This window comes from Gigantopelta aegis, chromosome 10 (assembly GCF_016097555.1).
Source record: "Gigantopelta aegis isolate Gae_Host chromosome 10, Gae_host_genome, whole genome shotgun sequence".
In the NCBI taxonomy this organism is placed as follows: Eukaryota; Metazoa; Mollusca; class Gastropoda; order Neomphalida; family Peltospiridae; genus Gigantopelta; species Gigantopelta aegis.
Window position 1 is genome coordinate 65,703,143 of NC_054708.1, and position 24,367 is coordinate 65,727,509.

Consider the following 24,367-nt stretch of genomic DNA (forward strand, 5'->3'; position numbering starts at 1 on the left):
TCTAAAAGACAAAAACTAACCTTATGGTCAGACTATGGTAACAGTTTATGGAGCTGTGGTAAACAAACCAATATTGCATAAAACGAAAATCATAATTAATATATTCAGGGCCGTAGCTAGGATTTTAGTTTTTTGGGGGTGGGGGAGCAGAAGAATTCATTCAACGAACGAGCACGGTATAGGTGCAAGACACTAAGGGGTCTGTGCAGGCACGACGGAAGCAAGTAGATAATGGGGGTATGTACTTACAAAAAATTTGACTGACCCTTTTGCCTCCAACCCCTCGCTAGCTACGGTCCTGATATTTAAATACCGATGCTTATAGAACTTGTTTTACAAATTTCTAAAAAGGAACCGAATAGTTGCCGTGTTCGCCATTCTTAATGAAGTGTGTGTGTGTGTGTGTGTGTGTGTGTGTGTGTGTGTGTGTGTGTGTGTGTGTGTGTGTGATAATATCAAATCACTATTCTTATTTTATTTTATGATATATGGGTATACATGTATCAGATAATTAGCACACACCCCTCCTCCCCTGCTCAATGGAGTAAATAAACACACATTTTATTTTTGCCATTTTGTAGGCATACATACATATTTATATATATAATAATATAATGTGCTCACTGCGGGGAATGGTATGTAGCATCGGGTTACAATCGATAAAATTCTATAGTAAATGGGTAATGCATGCATAGCAAAAATATACAATATTATAACATATGTCATGTATCAATGTTGTCTGTTCTATGCGTGGTAGCAGTTTTCAAATACTTACACAATTTAATTAGCTGTTTTGAATTGTCGCTGGATAGTAGTTGCGTTAATTTAAATGTTGATGGTTTACTGTAATAAAAAGGTTTAATATATTTATCTCTTATGTTACTGAAGAAAGGACACACTAGAACAAAGTGATATTCGTCTTCTGCTACATTCATATTGCACAGACGACAAATTCTATTATTCCTGTCAATATTGTGGTATCTGCCCGTTTCTATAAAGAGATTATGGGAAGATAATCTATATTTACTCAAAATATGTTTGTATTTCAAGGCAATAGGTTTCAGAAAATAAGGTTGTAAGCAATAATTATTAACAACGAATTTGTACAACAGAGTATTGTTGAATACAGCATACATAGATTGGATAAATTGATCAGTCATTCTCTATTTGAATAGTGATATAAATGTATTGCGATTTTCTACATTTTGATTATACCATATGTGACCAAAACCATTAGTGAGAAACAGGTCTCTTATTTGACTAACCCAGTTAACAGAGCGTGGTTTTCTTATGCACTCGTCATATAGGGTATTATAATACTCTTTCAAAATACAGTTATCTGTATTCAACAAATTTATCCAATTTTTAACCATACGGATGTTCCTACTTATGTACAAAGGTGATCTACCTAATTCAAAATAGACCATCATATTAGTAGTGCTCCTTTTCACGCCTAAAATACGTTAACAGAATTGTAAATGTAGGATCTCGTGACTACCCCAAACTTCACAGCCATAATTTAAAATACTGGTAACATAATATGTATCAAACAGTGATAGTAATGTTTCTACATTTAAGAAATAGTTACTAGTTTTACCAAATAGAGCAGCCATAGCTTTTCTACCTTGGTTGCATATTACCTTTTGACCGGTATTAAATTTTCCATTATAATGAAGACAGACCCCAAGATAGTTAAAACTGTCAACAATTTCTAAATCGGTTTCGTGGTATGTCCACCTTTCTTCAAGTTTCACATTTCCACGTTTTCTGAATACTGAAATTTTACTTTTATTCATATTTACTTTTAAATTCCATTTGTTTGAGTATATATACAAAGTGTCTAACATACTCTGCAATTCAGGCGCACTTTCGGAAAACAATACTGTATCATCGGCATACATCAGTAGACAGAGATGAAGCATATTTAACTGGTATAGTTGGTCGGTGGAATTTAACAGTTTCATTTCTAGATCGTTAACAAATAAAGAAAACAAGAATGGTGAAAGAGCTTCTCCTTGAATTAGACCGGATTTGTACCAGAAGGATTCAGATAGTTTTTCCCTGATATTTCACACATGATTTTATCTGTTGATTTTACAACATTTACAAGCTTACTATTTAATCCTAATTTATAAATTTTTAGCCACAATGCCTTATGCTCAACTGTATCAAATGCTTTACTAAAGTCAATGAAAGCACAATATAGTCTTTTCTTACTGCCAAGCGTAATAGTTATAAGACTCTGCAGAGCAAAAATAGCGTCAACTGTGCTAAAACCGGGCTTAAACCCAAACTGTGCATCAGATATAATATTGTGTGCTTATTTCCGAAGTAGACAGGATTCACAAACATATATAAGCTGTTCGTGTATTTGCTGATTTGTTGTTTGTTGTATTTGAAAAAAATATATATATTCTGCGTTTGTTTTATTTAATCTTTAGGTATTTTCTTTTTTATTTTGGCCAACTTGGTGTGTGGCTGAATCCAATCCATCGTAGCGCCCTGCCAGTCGTTGTCTATTTCACTAACACTTACTGCGAATGTGACCTATTATAACAGTGTTATGTAAAAAAAAAAAAAAAAAAAAAAAAAAAAAAAAGATATGCAGGAAATTGAATAAAGCGCATCACGGAAAGGAAATACATGGTCAAATTTTAAACATATCCAATAGACTGCAGCATTCATAACTGAGGCTCCGCAAGGCTCAATGGGTAGGTGTAAACCACTTGCACCGACCAGTGATCCATAACTGGTTCAACAAAGGCCATGGTTTGTGCTATCCTGCCTGTGGGAAGCGCAAATAAAAGATCCCTTGCTGCCAATCGGAAGAGTAGCCCATGTAGTGGCGACAGCGGGTTTCCTCTCAAAATCTGTGTGGTCCTTAACCATATGTCTGACGCCATATAACTGTAAATAAAATGTGTTGAGTGCGTCGTTAAATAAAACACTTCTTTCTTTCTTTCATAACAGGTTATTTTCTTCAATATTTTGGCTAACATAGCTTGTGGTTGACCCCCCCCCCCCCACACACACACACACACACCACCACCACCACCACACCCATATTGCAGCACACCACATCCTTTTTATTACACTCACACGCGCTATAGAATCTTAAATAGCTCCTTCATCTTCCTTTTCTTCTGTGTTTGTTTGTTTATACTTATTTTCGTGCTTATATCCACTTAAGGTTCAAGCACACTGTCCTGAGCACACTCCTCAGCTATTTGGGCTGTCTAGGACGGTGGGTTACCCGGGGTCAAACCGCTGGCCTTGCCAAGGGTAGGACCCATGGGAGACATGCCTGGACATTAGTGGATATAGGCATGTAAAACAAGTTTCTGAATTCTGAAAGTCGGGTTTCTGGTTACTTTGTTAGTGATTAGTTAGAGAGAAGTCTGTGTAGTGGTCTTACATCTATCCACTGAGTCGTTAAACTCGCTCTGGGATGGAGCCGGTGTAACGAGTCAAAATACCAGAAAGAAATGTTTTATTTAACGACGCACTCAACACATTTTATTTCAAAATACCACGTTACACCGATATCCTGATGCGAACCCAGTATTTACCAGCCTGAAGTCCGGTCACTTAACCACTACACCATCGAGACCGGTTTTTCTTCTTTTTCTTCCTTCTCTTTTTCAACTCCTCTTCCTTTCATACTTTTTTTCTTTCTTCTTCTTTTGTCCTTTTCTTCTCTTCTTCGTTCTGCAGCTGCTATTCCTAATCTCTTCTACCTTTTTTCTTCTCTTTCTTTTTTTCTTTCTTTCTTCTTCTTACAGCCAGTGCACCACGACTGGTATATCAAAAGCCGTGGTATGTAGCTGCTATCCTGTCTGTGGGATGGTGCATATAAAATATCCTTATCTACAAATGGAAACAAATGTAGCGGGTTTCCTCTGTAAGACTATAAGTCAAAATTACCAAATGTTTGACATCCAATAGCCGATGATTAATAAACCAATGTGCTCTTCTTCTTCTTCTCTTATTTGTATTACTATATAATTATTTTTCAATCCACCATTCTCAGCATCTAACTCACTCCTGACTTTAACCCCGAAACCACAGTGGTCCATTAAGGCAGGCATATCACAGCTTGACAGACAATGGTATCAATTGTACTATCGTGTCTGTGGGCTATTGTTTAACGTGGGTATTAACGCTCTAGCAAGTTGTCATTTTATTACTGCTCATACCCGTGCACCTGCATGTCACAGTACATGAAAAGAACACCGATTGCAATCACAGAATACAGGTAAATAATACACCTCTTCACATTCTGCCCACCATACATATGATACTGTATTCTTTGTAACTAACATTACGTGGGACAGTGGGTAACGGTAAAGGTAATTTCGTACTAACGCAGATTAGTGTACATTCTGTCTTGTTCTGGAAGCGATACAGTGAAATATGGATTAACGCCAATGTCCCCTGTTGAACCGAATCCGGATTAAGATGTGTTGTATTGTATGCTGCTAATTGAATTGTGCAGTCGTCATCGATTCACGCTCAGCAGGGTCCACAAATCTAGACAATCCATCTGCAAGGGTGCTGCTATTGGTTACCAAAACTTCTACAGTGCCACTGGAAAGTCCACGATGTCCAGTTATGTGCTGCGCTAGCGTCTGTTGAGACTAAATTAAATTGTTTAATTTTACAAATAAATGTCAGCAAGATATTAGAATTTCATTAACATTTCTGGATCATTAAAACGAATTAAAACAAAGGTGGAAGATGGCCGAAGTGGACGTGAACGTGCCAGGAAACTGGATGGCACGACAGCTACGTCTCATCAACGACGACAGCAGAGAGCTGTTCCCCAAGACGGCGGGGTCGGTGAGGTCTCGCAGCAAGTTCAACTCCCTCTACATGGTCGACTACCCAGATCCGCCCTACGGTGCCATTTACCAAAGAATCGAGGATAAGAAACAGGTGAAAAAATAAATATATATATATATATATATATATATATGTTTGTCCAAGAACTGTAGAATGACTAGTTTCACTGACATAGCCAGAGGGGTCAATGGGGCAATGCCCAACCACATATCCCTCCTCCACCACCACAACATTATATATTTTCCTGTCGCCACATAACATGTCCCATAGATAATGTGGTTGCGCCCCCCCCCCCCCCCCCCCATCCCCAATGGCTAGTTTAAATACATTTTGTAAGCAAAACAACACGTCATTCTATTATTTCATGCTACAATTATACCTGAAGGATACCAGTGATATTGTTAATTAAAGGTGCAGGCTAAAATTAGTAATGTTTCGAAAGTAATACTTTATAAATACATAAAAATTATCTTCAAAGTTGTTTGTTTTACAACAGTTTAGTTTTATTGATGGATGGATAGATGGAACAATAAAACAATCTGTAAACATATGAATATGTACAGATGAAAATAATTTACATGTGACATAACCACATCATATGTCTTGGAACAGTATTTTAAGTGTAACTCTCTTAACGCACGCGTGTAATATATGTAACATTTTATTTTCTAGCACCACGTACAGTTGATCATATTGAATGGGTTTTTTTTAAACAAGAATATACTAGTAGAAAATATTTGTGTTTAACTCTTTCAGTACGTGGTCACCAACATTAACATTTTAGTCTTGCACATTACATATTATAGAAAGAGTTCTTCAGTTTCAGTAAAATCTTACGGTTGACCTTTTCCCATAGAAATATACGTCTAGGAAGCAGCCTTGTCTGACTCCTTGTGTGCATAATATGTACACAAGCATCAACATTTTAGTCCATAACTACCAACACCAGAAGACGTTTTTTTAAAAGAAATAAAAACACTAGTATACGATTACCCGTTAAAAAAAATATTCAGCAAATATATTACTGAAACAATATATATACACGTATATAAGAATATTTTTTCCTACTCACCTTTTATAGCCTACTTACAAATTTATGGAACATTTCACTTTTGTTTTTGAAAAAGGTAATAACTAAAATTGTTTATAACTGTATAAGACTTTAGGTTTTCAAATAAACGCTGTAAATTCTGTGGAGAAATCTGAATTGCCGTGTAACTTTTTATTTCATTATCATTACTTAAAAACGATGAATATGCGCTATAATTTTTAAACCGTTTTTTGGCGATTTGTTTTGTCCTCAATTATCCTAAATGTTACATCATCTCAATCTATTTGTTTTTCGACTAATTACTTGTAACTAACCAACCGACCACCTAACGAACGAACTAACTAAATTAATGTATTAGTAAAGTTTTCGTTTAACGATACAACTAGAGCGCATGATTTATTGCAATGTAAAACATTTGGTAATTTGACATATAGTCTTAGAGGAAATATGCTAATTTTTTTCCATTAACAATGGATATTTTATATGCACCATCCCACAGACAGGATAACACATACCACGGCATTTGATAAACCAGTTGTGATGCACTGGCTGAAACGAAAATTAACTCAAATAGATTCACCGACGGAGATTGATCCCAGACCGACCGCGCATCAGGCGAGCACTATACCACTGAGCTATGTCCCGCCCTCTGTATTAATAAATAAACTAATTAAAGAGAGAGAGAGAGAGAGAGAGAGAGAGAGAGAGAGAGAGAGAGAGAGAGAGAGAGAGAGAGAGAGAGAGAGAGAGAGAGAGACTCATACACACACAACAACAACAATCAAAAATACACAGAAACGCAATAAAGAAACATACAAACTCGGTGAATAAAAATAAATGTTATTATGGCTGACATGACAAAACGTTAAGTGTGAGAAGATTCCAACTGATTAACGGAGTAACTCCACTACCAATTATTTGCCTTGTACGAATCAACAATCACGCCACTGAGTTGAAACTTTATACAGGATTGTTCCAAACATTAATATAATAATTGAACAAGCAGGCGATTTGTAAGATAAACGGCGGCCGTAGAATAAAAGTAATCAAACCACAAATAATATTTTAATGTAAAGTTTATTAGACACCATTAATTAAAAAATATATATACACCATCAATCTCGCACCCACCTCACCCCAAATAAAACATACAGGGAAAGAATACGTGCCATATGTCAACCCACCACCCCATGTGATCAGATTTTGGAATACCCCATTGTTATTGGGGATATAACATATTTTGTCGTGTACAAAGATCAAAGAGATACAATATCATTGTTGATCTGATCTCGTATTAAGCCCTGTATACCTGTCTACAGGCAGGCTTTCTGCCAGAAACCAATTTGAGGGTACGTGATAAAAACAAAACAGGCCATACGTGCCCTGTAGATGGTTGTCTTTGAATGTTTTGAAATTGGACACTGCTTTGACAAATTTTAAACAGCGGTTCTCTTACTATCATCTATCTAGAAATTATAAAAATATATCCGTAAATTTCCCAGATTTTAGGGTACGTTACCCTTCTTTGGCAAAAACCCTGCTAATAGGGGTTCGGGACGTAGCCAGTGGTAAAGCGCATGTCTGATGCGTGGTTATTCTGGGGTCGATCCCCGTCGGTGGGCTCACTGGGGTATTCCTCAAAGACCATGGTATATGCTGTCATGTCCGTGGGATGGTGTATATAAATGATCTCTTGCTTCTAATGGACAACTGTTGCGAGTTTCCTCTCTAAGACTATATGTCAAAATTACTAAATGTTTGACATCCAATAGCTAATGATTAATAAAGCAACGTGCTCTAGTGATGTCGTTAAAACAAAACAGACTTTAACATAATATTATACATGTATATACAAAACGTACATGTGTTGATAAAAGACAACTGTTTGTATGATTTTTTAACGATACCACTAGAGTACATTAATTTATTAATCATCGTCTATTGGATGTCAAACATATAGTCTTAGAGATCTTTCATATGCATCATCCCATATACAGGTCTATGATATGCCAGTTGTGGTGTACTGGCTGGAACGAGATATAGCCCAAAGGGTCCACCAGTGTGGATCGATCCTGAACAGACTGCGCATCAGGCGAGCACTTTACCACCGTGCTATGTCTCGCCCCTGTGTGTATGAAGACAAAAATAACAATTATAATGAAACCCGTTAATTAAATCACTTGTAGCATATCAAATATTCATTTTCAAGAAAGATAATAAAAATAGAAGTTTTATTTAAAAAATAAGTGTTATTTTAATAATAACTTACAGCGCTATTAGGAAAGAAATACTTGTATTTGTTTACTGACATAAACCGCTTTTTCAAAATACTAGTGCTTGGCCTAGATAGCGAGATTGGAAACTTTCTGTTGCAGCGAAGTTACATTTGTGTGCACTTACAGACCAAACAGTTCATACCACGCTTCTTGGTATACCATATTTACAGGTTACTGATTGTATTAAGAAGAGTGAACGACCACCACGTACCCATCACACCTCAGGTTCCACCCCGCCTATTAAACGGTGGTGTCGTGGTTAAGCCATTGGACATAAGGCTGGTAGGTACAGGTTTCGCAGTCCGGTACCGGCTCCCACCCAGAGCGAGTTTTAACGACTCAATGGGCAGTTGTAACACCACAACACCCTCTTTTCTCTTACTAACATCTAACAACTAACAAGTAACCCACTGTCTTATACAGACCGCTCAGATAGCTGAGTTGTGTGTCCAGGACAGCGTGCTTGAACCTTAATTGGATATAAGCACGAAAATAAGTTGAAATGAAATGAATATTATAGCAATGACGTATGACTACAATCTGACTGAAATCATCTCCACTGGTCCATAACTATTACCTGTGGTAGAGCCGGTTTCAGTCGGTGGTGTCGTGTTTAGCCATTGGACATACGGCTGGTAGGTACAGGGTTCGCAGCCCGGTATCGGCTCCCACCCAGAGCGAGTTTTAACGACTCAATGTGTAGGTGTAAGACCACTACACCCTCTTCTCTCTCTCATTAACAACTAACCCACTGTCCTAGACATATAGCCCAGATATCCGAGGTGTGTGTGTGTGAGCTCAGGACAGCGTGCTAGAACCTTAATTGGATATAAGCACGAAAATAAGTTTTAATGAAATGTTCTAATTTTGATTTAGTAAATGGCAGTCGTCTGTGGATATGCAAGTATAAATCATCCAGTTAATGATCTCCTCGGGAGTGGCTGTCCTCCTATAGACGATGCACTAGATAGAGATACACGGAATCAACCATTAGTTTGCCAAATGCCATAATACCCATTTAACTCTGCATTGTGCAGAGATACGGCCCTGGTCACGTATTACGGTTTTATCGTTCAGATTCAATCGGATTCAAAACGATGGTGCAAAAGGGAATATATGGCACGATCGCTAAGCACTTGCGTACCCGTGGGGAGGGGGAGGGTTATTGTTTTTTTCCAGCTACCTTTTATATATGCGTATCGCCCCATAACACGACTCATAGTGTGCGTCCCTCCTCCCTTAATATGGTAGAGTGTAAGCATCTAAAAGAAACTAGAAAACAAATATATTTGGACGAAGAAATGTGATGCAATCATTTCGACTTCACCCAGAACTTGTATTGCAATTTCTTTGTGATACTGAATTTTATTCTAAAGTCTACAGGCTGGTAGGTACTGGGTTCGGATCCCAGTCGAGGCATGGGGATTTTTGATCCAGATACCGACTCCAAACCCTGAATGAGTGCTCCGCTAGGCTCAGTGGGTAGGTGTAAACCACTTGCACCGACCAGTGATCCATTACTGGTTCAACAAAGGCCATGGTTTGTGCTATCCTGCCTGTGGGAAGCGCAAATAAAAGATCCCTTGCTGCCTGTCGTAAAAAGAGTAGCCTATGTGGCGACAGCGGGTTTCCCCTTAAAATAGTGTCAGAATGACCATATGTTTGATGTCCAATAGCCGATGATAAGATAAAAAAATCAATGTGCTCTAGTGACGTCGTTAAATAAAACAAACTTTACTTTTTTTTCTAAATTTGTCTGTGATATTTGTATTTTTTGCACAGTTCTTTACACTGTTTTTTAATTTAACTGTTGAATTTTTATATTGATGTTGATCATCGCTTTATTTTTGCATATACCTGGGGCGTAGCCAGAAAGGGAAAAACGCCGATAAAAACCCAGACCTGTAAAATAAATATCAGTGTCATGGGGAAAATAAAATAAATCTGGGGAAATTTGAGACGAGGCAAGCGTCTCGTCTGCCTCGTGCTGGCTACGCCATTGTGTACCATAGTTTGACACCCAATAGCCGATGTATTTTTCGTGCTGGGGTGTTGTTAAACATTCATTCATTCATACATTCATTCATTCAATCATTCCTCCTCCAATAGGAAATCCTGACTACGCCGGTGCATCTAGGTAGAGAGCGGCATAAGACATACGGTGTGAATTAGCATTATCTCCAAATCTTTCTTATTATTTTATTTTGCTTACACGAAACTTAATGTTACCATATAAATTATTTGTCAATACCAAGTTGTTATTAGGAAAAGTAAACTGTTAGTCCAACCCCCCATCCCCATCAGCGATCAATGTGAGTATCCCCTCTTCCCTCACCTCCTCGTAAGTTTCTTTTTCTGAATAGAAATTGTGTTGGAGATACATTTACAGAATTAAGACGGTGGAAGATAATAGTAATAATTAAAGTCTTCTATTTCAATGCAAATGTTTACAATTATTATGTTTGACATCCAATAGCTGATAATATGCTCTAGTGGTGTCGTTAAAGAAAACAAACTGATTTTTTTACGTTATAAAAAGATATACAATATTATGTTCAGTGGTGGTCATATCCAACCAAGATTCAAGCACGCTTTCCTGCTATGTAGTTCGATAGTGAATTGGTGTGAGAAAGTGGCCTCGCCAACTACATTTTCGTACTCAGTGGTATTGCAGAAATGTGGATACATACAACCGCCCTCGATGGCGTCGTGGTTAAGTCATCGGATATAAGGCTGGTAGGTACAGGGCTCGCAGCCCGGTACCGGCTCCCACCCAGAGCGAGTTTTAACGACTCAGTGGGTAGGTCTAAGGCCACTACACCCTCTTTTCTCTCACTAACCAGTAACAGTTAACAACTAACCCACTGTCCTGGACAGACAGCCCAGATAGCTGAGGTGTGTGCCCATGACAGCGTGCTTGAAAAATACATGGAATGAATGAATGGATACAAAATAGCACACCCGTTCTGGCAGGATAGTGGTATAGACGGTACAAACGGGGCGGGACGTGGCCTAGTGGTAAAGCGCTCGTCTGATGCGTGGTTGGTCTAGAATCGATCCCCATCGCTATTTTTCGTTCCAGCCAGTGCACCAAGACTGGTATATCAAAGGCTCTGGTATGTGATATCTTGTCTGTGGGATGACGCATACTAACGGGAAAATGTAACGAAATTCCTCTGTAAGACTATATGTCAGAATTACCGAATGTTTCACATCCAATAGCCGATTAATAAATCAATGTGCTCTTGTGGTATTGTATGGTATTATATATATGTATGTATGTATATATGTATGTATGTATGTATATATATATATATATATATATATATATATATATATACATACACACACATATATATATATATATACATATATATATATATATATACATATATATATATAATATATAAGAAATAAATGGATTAAACAAAGAAAAAAACAAACCCAAGAAATAAATGGATTCACTCTGAGGAATCGATCCCATGACCTGTTACACTTTTGACTGAGGTCTTGCTCTTTTTGCTCCAGAACAGACTGATTTCTTCTTAATAATCCCATGCATTCAAGTACCAACGCGAACACTAAATCAAAACTGAATACCCACTCCTTTGAGGTCAACAATCGATTTATTCGCCAGTGTTATTTCTCCACTGACTCGGGTGGATACCCTCGAATACTTGCTTGATGAACTGTTAAAGTTGTTGTTGTTGTGTGTTTGTGTGTTTGTTATTCTTTATTGTTAATCACAAAGTGCCGAAATTACGGTATTAATACTGTCTTTTTAAAAATATAATTTCAGCTAGATTTCATTCAGAAGAACAGGGAGACCATAGCGGACGTGCTGTTTGGAGGCACTACCAGGGAATTTGGCCAGGTAATGTAATTAATGGATTACAAAAACCAACACACACATATCTACTGTTTTCTTGCATTGTATTGTCTCAATGTCAACTAGTTTAAAAGTATCTACAGGCAGACCATAGCGGACGTGTTGTTTGGAGGCTGTAACGGAGAATTTGGCCAGGTAATGCAAGTAATGGATTAAAAACAACATATATATGTAGTGTTTTCTTGCATTGTTATTCTCAGTGTCAAATATTGTTTAAAACTATCTGCAGACGTGTTGTTTGGAGGCTGTAACGGAGAATTTGGTCAGGTAATGCAAGTAATGGATTAAAAACAACATATATATGTAGTGTTTTCTTGCACTGTTATTCTCAGTGTCAAATATTGTTTAAAACTATCTGCAGACGTGTTGTTTGGAGGTTGTAACAGAGAATTTGGCCAGGTAATGCAATTATTGGATTAAAAACAACATATATATATGTGGGGGTTTTTTTTGCATTGTTATTCTCAATGTCAAGTAGTGTTTAAAAGTATCTTGCTTAACGTTGATTTAATAATAATAATATATATACTGACACACAATGAAAACGCAAAAACAACTTTTCATTGCAAATAACGACAAACTATTAATGAATTGATGGATAATGTAATATGACATTAATGACTGGTATTCATGAGACATGGCCAGTTATCATCAGTAATCGAGTTGCATTCGTAATCGAAAAGGTCAACCATCAAGGTCAGTATCTGGTATGTCCACCATTGGCCCGTGAGCATGCGAGAAGACGACGGGGAAAGGATTGGCACAAACATCTCAAATAAGCCACAGAAATGTTCCTCCACTCCTACTGCAACGCCTGTGCAAGCTCAGCGACGTTACGCGGTGGTGGCTAGCGGTGACGTACACGACGTCCTAACTCATCCCACGTGTTCAATTGGGTTTAAATCCGGTGAAACGGCGGGCCAGTTCATAAAGGTGATACCGGCTTGTTGCAGGAATGCCTGGGTAATTCTTGCAGTATGTGAACGGGCATTGTCTTGTTGAAACAGAAGGGGACCTCCTGGTCTTCGGTGACGGCACAAAAGTGGCTGGAGAACTGGTCTTAGAATAACGTCAACATAACGCTGGACTGTAAGAGCATCGTGGACAATGATGAGATCACTCTTGAAATCACAGTTGATTGCCCCCCCCCCCCCCCCCCATACCATCAGACAACCGCCGCCAAACCGATCGCGTTCCCTCACACATCCGTCAGCTTACCGTTCATGGAGTCTCCTGTACACACGTGCTCTTCCATCGGCAAAGGAGACAGACAAACGGGACTCATCTGAGAAAACAATGCTCCGGTAAAAGGCTGGTGGATGATTACCATTCTGGAGAGCAAACTGTAGTCTCGCAGCATGATGTCGCGGTGTCATGATGTTACCGTTGTACGGGCGTCTGCATCCGAGTCCAGCCGTTCTGAGTCGACGGATGACCGTCATCGGATGGATAGGCCTTCCATGACGTCCTGTCGTGTTGCTTGCTGTCATCGTCGCAGTTCTGAACCGGTCACGGAGGTGGTGTCGTCGAATCTGCCGATCTTGGCGTGGGGTCCTAACGGGACGTTGACCAGGTCGAGGACGATCACGGACACTCCCGGTCTGTTGATGATTTTCAACAAGTCGTCCAATAGTTGATGGATGGACTCTAGAGGTCCTAGCAACTTGGCTTTGCGAAGTCCCCACTTGAATCATGCCCAACGCTCGCTCCCTTTGTTCTTCTCTGAGTCGTGGCATTTTTAATGTGACGAGGAATATGACACCGTTACGTGACTTTATGTGTCCACATACTGGCATTTCACGTGCATTGCATGCAGCATGATTGAGCATGTAGTGAACGCATTTCACACCATTTTGTGCGTTTCTGCTATTGTATGTGTAACGAGAACAAAACCAGGATTAAAACCCAGACAAAAGTACCAATCAATGGCTTCCTCTCATAAATTGTTATTTTAAGTCCAATAAATATATTTTTCATTACTCACAACAAAAGTTTGAAAAATATCTGTTTTGCGTTTTCATTGTGTGTCAGTATATATATATATCACTTCTAGCGATGGTTTCTTTTGAGGTGATACAGTCGTAACTAAAGGAGGCAGGAGGAAGGGGTAGTTGCCCCCCCCCCTCCCCCCCCCCCCTTCGAAATATACAAAAAGTGCCCTTTTAGTTGGAAATGCCCTTGTTTAATTTAATAATCCCTTATATTACTGTGTGCTGGTTGTATTAACTGTTCTGGTATTTTGCAGTCTACGTGCGACTCTACTTGGTGGTATACCAATTTTATGTTAGTCTTCATCATCAGATCGCAGATCTAGTTAAGCGCATGTACCAGAGAAAGATACCGATTTTTCTTCTTAGGAGGGGATGCAAGGTTTAAAAAGGGTATCTATAATCATTTACATGTATATTGTAATACTCCATAGAAATATCGAGATACCCAAGATATAAATGCTTGTCAGGGCACTTCGAATTTGTTTTTTAATGGGGTTGGGCAAAGGTGCGCATTTCCAGCACACACACACACACACACACACACACACGCACAGAAACACACACGCACACACAGACACACACACACACAGACACACACATACAGACACACACATACAGACACACACACAGAGACACACACACGCACAGACACACACACACACAGACACATACACACACAGAGACACACACACGTACACACAGACACACACACACACACATACACACACGCACATACACAGACACACACACACACACACGCACACACACGCGCGCACGCACACACACACATAGGAACACACACAGAGACACACAAACACACACACACACACACACACGCACGCACGCACACAGACACATACACGCACGCACGCACGCACGCACACACATATACACACCCTTGGACCCGCACCTCCTGTACACTATTTATACTGTTAAAGAACTGTAGAATAAAAAACAACAAAAACAAAAACCAAACAAAAAAACCAACAGTATACAAGTGAAGAAGGCTAAAAAAAACACAAAAAAAAACCTTGATCATACGATATACTATATAGTACTTTATTTTGGTGTTGATGTCTCCGGTGCAATCATGCTTGTCTAAGAGGGCAGTTTAGCAGAAAGTAATTGCTTTGTGTGAGGGAATCTGTGTGTCGCTATTGGTGCTATTGTTACGAATTAGCAGCAATGGGGGCGACCAAGCTTTTAATAATAATTTTTCATATCAGACTGGTAATGGCTATATAATAGCACCCTGTATTTACAGGTGGTTACACATCTAATTCAGGTACTAACCCTTTCCATATCTGCTTAACCATTGAACCTACGTTAGCTCCAGTCACCTCCAACCCTACCCCTTATTGATACTGATATGTGGGGTAAGACTACAGGAAAATCTATGTAATGTTTTGGCAATTGTCGACAACCAAATGGTTGCAACCTACTGTGTGTAAAATACACATTTGTTCCTAAATCCGATGCCACAGAGCTTTAGTTTGATTATTCTCGAGTCCAGTCATGACATTAAACTTACATGGTGTTAACCAGTACCAACGCTACATGAAAAAACCCGACGCCCCTATGCAAAACGAACCAGCGCTGTATTTTCTTGACAGTATCAATAATGTGTAGAGGGAAATGTTTTATTTAACGACGCACTCAACACATTTTATTTACGGTTATATGGCGTCGGACATATGGTTAAGGACCACACAGATATTGAGGGAGGAAACCCGCTGCCGCCACTTCATTGGGCTACTCTTTTCGATTAGCAGCAAGGGATCTTTTATATGCACCATCCTATAGACAGGATAGCACATACCACAGCGTTTGACATACCAGTCGTGGTGTACTGGCTGGAGCGAGAAATAGCCCAATGGGTCCACCGACGGGGAGTATCAATAATGGGTAGGGCTGGAGGTGTGTCGAGCTACTCCCACGGATTATTACCGACATGAAAGGCATGGCCTTCGGTAGGCTCTGGAAACGTTGCTAAAATAGTTAATAGTTTTATATACGCGGAACTTTGTGTCATACCTTTAAAAAACAATCTTTATTGCATCATACTAACGCGTTTTACAAAGTTCGTTTCAGACATATTAAATAAAGATATCCATAGCCAATGTTTACTCATAGATTTTTATATTTAGTCAGAATGCAAGCGATTAACAAGTGCGCGTCTTTCTGATACGAATCGACATTGTTTTATTTTCTTCCCTTGTTCTTTTGACTAAAATCAACAATGAAATCTCCTCTTTTTGCTCAATTTTGTTAGCATACTTAATGTGTCCACTTTTCAAGAATATAGCTTCTACGATCTTAAAATTAATAAAATGCATTGCCAATATTGTTATTATGTTATACACAATTACGCTTTAGAAAAAAAACCCTCTCCTTACAAATCTGTTTAGCTAACTATTATATATAGATAATGACTCTGAGGGCGGATCTAGGGGCGGTCCAGGGGGTCCGGACCCACCCTCCAATTTGAGAAGTGCCCTTTTCTCGATTTATTTGAATTTATCACCAGATCAGTCAACATTAGAGCTCAGCTGTAGCAATCTGTGATATTGCGAAACACGTCTAATGTCATTTTAGTCGACCTTTGGAAAGACAGAGCTTGAACCTTAATTGGATATAAGCCGGACAATAAGTTGAAATGGAAAGACAATAGAGGTTGTTAAAATGGTGCCCTTTTTAAAATTCCAGACATTGTTTTTCATTCTGGACCACAAACCCCCTCACCCTCACCCCCTCCAAAAAGGCTAGAACCGCCCCAGTGACTCTTCTATTGCATAACACACTTTTCTGGGTATTGATTTTGGGACTGTTTACATTTTTGGCAGTTAATAAAATAAAATAAAAAATAATGTTTTGCATGGCGTCTCGTTATGCCCACGTCACGCAATATCCTATCAATTGACGAACGTGTTTTTTTTTAACAACAGACTGGCTTACAGAAGCGCATATCGATATGGTACAATAATAGCCTGTGTTTGTCTGCCTGTAATAAAGCTCTATTGAAGCCCACGATTTAAAAGACTTCGTCAGATATATTGCTTATCGTTCCGACCAACGTAACACGGGTCAGGGGCTTGCGCATAAAACCCTTAGTAACTAGTCATGGCCGCCGCTAGATATTAATCATTTTTTCTAGATAGTTTTGTGCTTTGTTTTTGTTGATGACGTACAAGTTGGATTTAATTGATAGTAGTATCTTACAAAAAAAGATATCCAACAGATAAGGTATAGTATGATTTAGCAGTTAATGATTCTAAGTTTTAATAATCGTTTATGGCAAAAAGGTAATATTATTACATAAGAAAACGCTCGGTTACTCGGTAGACATAATGGTTTGTTTTCTGTTATATCCAGTGATCCGTGATTCGTATATCAAAGAAAGCTATATGTGAGGTACTGACCCCTTCTCTCTAACCCCAACCCACCGCCCCCTAGTTGCTAATCAAAACGTGTTGTGCTAGAAGTAGGTTTATTCACCATCACACACACACCCCACACACACACCCGCCCCAACCAACTGTTTGAAATGTAATATGCTAGACATTTCCTTATGGTAATGAGAGGCTGTTTGTTAGCTTATTGCCTGTAAAATATATGTGCTGAACTTATTAAATGAAACACAACGACGTTTTACAACAAACAAATATTTAAAAAACTAGAAAGAAATGTTTTATTTAACAATTCACTCAACACATTTTATTTACGGTTATATGGCGTCAGACATATGGTTAAGGACCACACAGATATTGAGAGAGGAAACCCGCTGTCGCCACTTCATGGGCTACTCTTTTCTATTAGCAGCAAGGGATATTTTATATGCACCATCCCACAGACAGGGTAGTACATACCACGGCCTTTGATATACTAGTCGTGGTGCACTGGCTGGAACGAGAAATAGCCCAATGGGCCCACCGACGGGGATCGATCCCAGACCGACCGCGCATCAAGCGAGCGCTTTACCACTGGGCTTCGTCCAGCCCACGTTTTACCAAGGTCAAATTAAAATATCCAGAAGTCTCTAACGAGCATTAACCATGGTTATTACTGTTAGTCTATGTGAGAGTAAAATAGGTTACCTATAACGGCTTTTCTTATCGTTATATTACACGTTGCTGACAATATATTTGCTAAACTATCAGTTTTGTTAAATTTAATGTGTTTGAAATAGATGCAAATGTACGTACCTCGGAAACAACGGTCAGCGATGTTAAATGACCAAACCATTAACTAACTAATCATAGTGGGTCTGCTATGCTTGTTTTGGACAGAATGGATGTGGGGGAACGTGTTTCATACCTAATAAACCTAAACAGGTCATCTACAGTGTGAACAGCACTCGTCTAGGTAAATTGTTTGCATTGTAATCGAATAATACTGTTTACCTAAGGATTTTCATGTCCTATTCTGCTAAGATAACAGAACTCAATAAAACATTATCTGTTGCTTGACTGGTCATGGTATATCGGTGTGCTATTTTGTTTGTTGGGATATGTTATTAAAGGGACAGACCCTAGTTTCAACCCGTGAAAATTAACACTAAGTTTAGTTAATCTACAAACCTGTAACACATTTGGATAAAGTTATAATTGAGTGAAACACGAGTCTGTGACTTTGAAATGGAGAAATACCCTCTAAAATAAACTAAAATTCGACTCCATAACTGTTACTTCTCAGGCGCATGAGCGTTTTTAAAAATATGAGAAATGCATTTTGTGATATTAAAAACACCAGGATGACCAAAAACACTTCGAATATACAGAAATTGATATGATTTAAGTTATTAAAAACAGTTACAATAGTAAACACAAATATGTGTTAGTGTTTAAAAACTAGGGTATGTCCCTTTAAAAGAGCCCTTGCGGTTTATTGGAAAGAGTAGCCTAACTTGTGTAGTTTCAGCTAACTTCTTGTATCAAAATAGTCCAGCTGTAACAATGACTAAATTAGAGTTTAACATCTAAAATCCGCTGTAAAGCCGTGTATACAGTCTAAACATAAAGATCCGGGCCACATTAATATAGGTTCTTCTCTAGATAGACAAAACAGGCACGTGTAATAAACTGAAAAGGACACTTTTGGCGTCGCATCTCCGCTACGCACGGTTCTGCGTTGTGTGGACAATGTGTTGAGATATTTTTGGCAATATAATATGATTAAGAAACTAAAAGTGTTTAATATGTAATCTGTCATATATAGAAAGGAAGAAAGAAATCGTTTAGTTAAAGGGACAGACCCTAGTTTCAACCTGTGAAAATTAACACTAAGTTTAGTTAATCTACAAACCTGTAACAGATTTGGATAAAGTTACAATTGAGTGAAACATGAGTCTGTGACTTTGAAATGGTGAAATACCCTCTAAAATTAGACTAAAACTCGACTCCATAACCGTTACTTCTCAAACGCACGTGCGTTTTTAAAAATATGAGAAATGCATTTTGTGATATTAAAAACGCCAGGATGACCAAAAACACTTCGAATGTACGGAAATTGATAATCTAAACAATAAAATCTAAATAAGGTATGATTTAAGTTATCAAAAACAGTTATAATATTTTAAAAAAAATATGCGTTAGTGTTTAAAAACTAGGATACGTCCCTGTTTACAGCTGTTATGAGATGTTCCCAACTAACAGTCTTTTTAGCGATTTCAATCTGAACGACAAAAGCGTTATCCATGATCAAAACCGTATCTCTGCACAATGCAGAGTCGAATGGGTATTTGACAAAATAGTGGTTGATACCATGGATCTCTATCTAATGCCTCGTCAAATTTGAGCAGGTTGGAGTGTGTAGACTGTGGTGAGCGACGTTTATGGGAGTGTTGGGGTTCGAGATATGCACATGGGGAACATATACTGACAAAACGAGAGAAAAATATATTGAGTAGGGGGGGGGGGGGGGGGAGCCCAGAAAACCCCTTCCCCTGAACACGCGACACTCTGTCACAGATGGTCGTGACAAACAGGATTTCCTGACATAATTCATTAGTAGTGTGTGCATTCGACCAAACACAGTATCACGTATTGATATAGGTACTTTCTGAAATTTCACAACACGTCTGTCAGAAACCTATAGCAGGACAGTGGGTCTATATTGACTATGATGCTGTAGGCTACGCAAAGACGACAGACAATCAAGCGTAACGCACACGACTGGTACTAACTGAACATCCGGAATCTCTACCCATGACCCGAACGCCCGTGCCTGGGAAGATCGATGTCATTTCTAACCAATCAAATGTGCTATAGATTCTGTGAAGGCATGACATATTGTTATTACACGCACGTGTTAACTCAGTTATGTTGAACCATGTGAATAATAGGTAGCTTAATGTCGTTTCAGATGTTTGAAAAGTGGAGAGTTCCAGAAGAGTTCTTAGACACCGACGTTGCTGCGCCGGCGTCTCCACGGTCTAAAACTCCAAGAGTCCTCGGGAAGACAGCTTGTAAGTGTTAAACTTTGTTTCGTTCAACGACAGTTGTACCGGCCTCGGTGGTGTCGTGGTTAAGCCATCGGACATAAGACTGGTAGGTACTGGGTTCGCAGCCAGAGCGAGTTTTAGCGACTCAGTGAGTAGGTGTAAGACCACTGCACCCTCTTTCTCACTAACCACTAACCCACTGTATTGGACAGACAGCTCAGATAGTTGAGGTGTGTGCCCAGAACAGTGTGTTTGAACCTTAAATGGACATAAGAACAAAAATAAGTTGAAATAAATAAATAAATAAACTACATTTGTCCTTTGTTGTTATAATTATCTTAAAAGTTATATCAGCCCAGTCTATTTATTTTTCGACTAATTAACAAATACATCAACCAACTAACGGACGGACTAATTAAATTAATGTATTAATAAAGTTAAAGTTTGTTTTGTTTAACGCCACCACTAGAGCACATTGATTTATTAATCATCGGCTACTGGTTGTAGAACATTTGGTAATTTTGACATATAGGGTGCTTCTGTTGAGGAAGGGGCTGCTGCAGCAATCATGATACTGGAATCGGAATAAGACGACAATGATGATGATAGTCCATCACTGACTATGTTGACTATGCTACAATGTTTGAAATAATAAATGTTATATATTTTGTATAAACCGCAATTAGCCAACATTTGCTATTCGGCGCCGCACCGGTCACGGGTTTAGTACGAAAGGGAAGGAAAGGAAATGATTTATTTAACGACGCACTCAACACATTTAATTATGGTTATATGGGTTCGGACATATGGTTAAGGACCACACATACTGAGATAGAAAACCCGCTGTCGCCACTTCATGGGTTACTCTTTCCGATTAGCAGCAAGGGAACTTTTATATGCGCCATCCCACAGACAGGATAGCACATACCACGGCCTTTGATATACCAGTCGTGGTGCACTGGCTGGAAAGAGAAATAGCCCAATGGGCCCACCTAAGGGGATCGATCCCAAACCGACAGCGCATCCAGTGAGCACTTTACCACTGGGCTACGCCCCTCCCCGGTTTAGTACGAGTGCCAAAACCTATTGTTATTAGCAATTAGGAAGGAAGGAAATTATTTAACGACACACAACACAGTTTATTTACGGTTGAGCAGCAAGGGATCTATTATATGCACCACCACATAGACAGGATAGCACATACCACGGTCTTTGATGTACCAGTCGTGGTTCACTGGTTACCGGCCTCGGTGGCGTCGTGGTTAGGCCATCGGACTACAGGCTGGTAGGTACTGGGTTCGGATCCCAGTCGAGGCATGGGATTTTTAAACCACCAGGTGTAAACCACTTGCACCGACCAGTGATCCATAACTGGTTCAACAAAGGCCATGGTTTGTGCTATCCTGCCTGTGGGAAGCGTAAATAAATGATCCCGTGCTGCCTGTCGTAAAAGAGTAACCTATGTGGCGACAGCGGGTTTCCTCTAAAAAGCAGTGTCAGAATGACCATATGTTTGACGTCCAACAGCCGATGATAAGATAAAAAATCAATGTGCTCTAGTGGCCTCGTTAAATAAAACAAACTTTGGTGCACTAGCTGGACCAATGAGTCGCCCCTGATAATTTAACACTAATATTTTTGATTCAGACATTCCCATCCCCTCTCCATTCACTGTCTCCTGAGTAGTAGTAGTAGTAGTAGTAGTAGTAGTAGTAGTAGTAGTAGTAGTAGTAGTAGTAGTAGTAGTAGTAGTAGTAGTAGTAGTAGTAGTAGTAGTAGCAGCAGCAGCAGCAGCAGCAGCAGTAGTAGTTGTTGTTGTTTAGTCGCACCATTTGGATTTTCTATAAGCAAACTACAAGAATTTGTTTAAGTTCACAGCACAGAAGTGCAGTCGTGATATCGTTACTTTGTTAACCATACATGTTTTACTATGTAATGTACATATATGTAATTGTTATTGTTTTTGTACCTGCTCCTTGTGAGTGTTTATGTACAATAAATTGAACTGAATTGAAAAAATAAACTTAGGTCCCTGCGTTTCTTCGTTCAATGAGCGGAGGTAGACCAACTGTAATCATGTATGCACATTTGATGGCATTAATTACAGGGCCGTACCCCCCGGGGGGGAGGGACAGGAGGGCAATTTCACTTTTTTTTCTGTCTTTTTAATCCAGAAAATAGCATACTAATCTCAGGGTTTAATTTGTAGGCCTATAGGGTTTCATTTGTTTATAAAAAAAAGTAGTGCCCCCCCCCCCCCCCCCCCCCACCCCCCCAATGATTTTGATCAAGGTGCGCTCCTGAATTATGCATTGTTGGTCCAAGTAGCAATGGAAACGTTTGTTCAACTAATAATTATATAATTATATATATAATACATTTGCAAAGCAATTTTTAAATATAGGCCTACTAATGAAATTACAAAGTAACGCGAATCTTCAGCACCCCCCCCCCCACCCCCCGCCACCACAAATGCAAGGGGTTTTGTGTTGTCCCTCTATTTAAATAAAGGTAACAATATAGCTTGTAAACTAACATGCACACACACACACACACACACACACACACACACACAAAAGTTGTATCCCCTTTCCAGATATCGTTACTGTGCAAAACGATTGGTTTAAAAGTTTGTAACGTTTTGTATTGAGATACTTACTTGTCTGAACTTTATTGTCAATAAAAATGTTCACAAATTGTGAAGAAAAACCTCACAATTGAACATGCAGACAACAAATCGGATGTTTATTGCGCGAAGTGCACGAGAAAACAAACCGAACAGAGTTGGAAGCAGTTAGATTCGTTGACGATATTGTTATTTCCAAAACACTTTTACTTTTCTTCTTACTTCAAACCAAACTGAAATTATTTACAAAAACAATTTTGTAGGAGGATGGGACCTCACAACGCAGACAACAACAAATTTGAACCATGCACGACACAAAATATCTAAATTTGAAGCACAACAGGTTTTACGGCGAAACGTCACTGTGTCGTCACGCATTCGTTTCAAGTATTCAACATAAAATAAACGCTTTAAATTGCAGACTGCAGTCAATCAGAACAACGATGTCGGCTGTTGGACTGGTGGTTATATTGTTTAACTAGTCCTTGTGAATTTGTTACTCGCATTTGGCTAGCTAATTAGTAATTTATGCTTCCCTGAAAAACAAAACTTGAATTGTCCGCCATCGTATCTTCTCGCTGCACCAAGTCCTCGACTGGCAAAGGTGGAGTAAGTCCTGGACAGTGTTCCCGTTCACTCCATTGCTGTGCGGAGTAACCTGGCTCTCCGGGAGAGTGAATGGAGCGCACCCATAGGAAACCCGCTGCATTTTTTTTTTCATTAGTAGCAAGGGATTTTTTTTTATGTATCATCCCAGAAACAGAATAACACATACCACGGCCTTTGTCGTGTCTTGTAAGTGCTGTTCTCCTGTAGGCTGACGTTTGTACAAGCCGTGGCTATAAAATCAATTAGATGACCGGCCATAACAAACTTTGGGGGCATATTTTGTTAATGCTAATGAGGTCTATATAGCTAGATTACGGTTTATGATTAAAGTAGGTACCACGCAATATTAACCTTTAAAGGTAATTTTGACGTCATTTATGAAAAAATATGCTACTTAAGGTTCACCGTCCATAAATGTGACTATAATGGATTATTATATCATAACGGGCTTCGCTCTAATTGCATGGTGCCAATTAGCCCGGGAAGTAGATAAACTGTATAAGTGGTCCTAAAATAAATTTTACGCCGCGGGACTTGTTGATTTTTACTAATTAGGATCTATCTACGTCCCGGTACTCGTTAATTGCCATTTTACCTGGTTGACGGTGTGTGACGTCAAAAGGTAACAACGAACTAATTCTGTA

The 24,367-nt window shown here is 39.0% G+C and overlaps 1 protein-coding gene across 2 annotated transcripts in view; it reads left to right on the plus strand.

Moving 5' to 3' along the window:
* The first annotated feature begins 4,363 nt into the window (after window positions 1-4,363).
* LOC121383962 overlaps window positions 4,364-24,367 on the plus strand; it is a 28,746-nt gene continuing 8,742 nt past the window's right edge. Inside the window, exons 1-3 of one of the 2 annotated variants that reach the window (XM_041514076.1) lie at window positions 4,364-4,935; window positions 11,969-12,043; window positions 20,410-20,512. In XM_041514076.1, the coding sequence (XP_041370010.1) occupies window positions 4,738-4,935; window positions 11,969-12,043; window positions 20,410-20,512 (376 nt within the window). In that variant the 5' untranslated portion in view covers window positions 4,364-4,737. The remainder of the gene's footprint in view (window positions 4,936-11,968; window positions 12,044-20,409; window positions 20,513-24,367) is intronic. The other variant, XM_041514075.1, reaches the window with a different exon arrangement.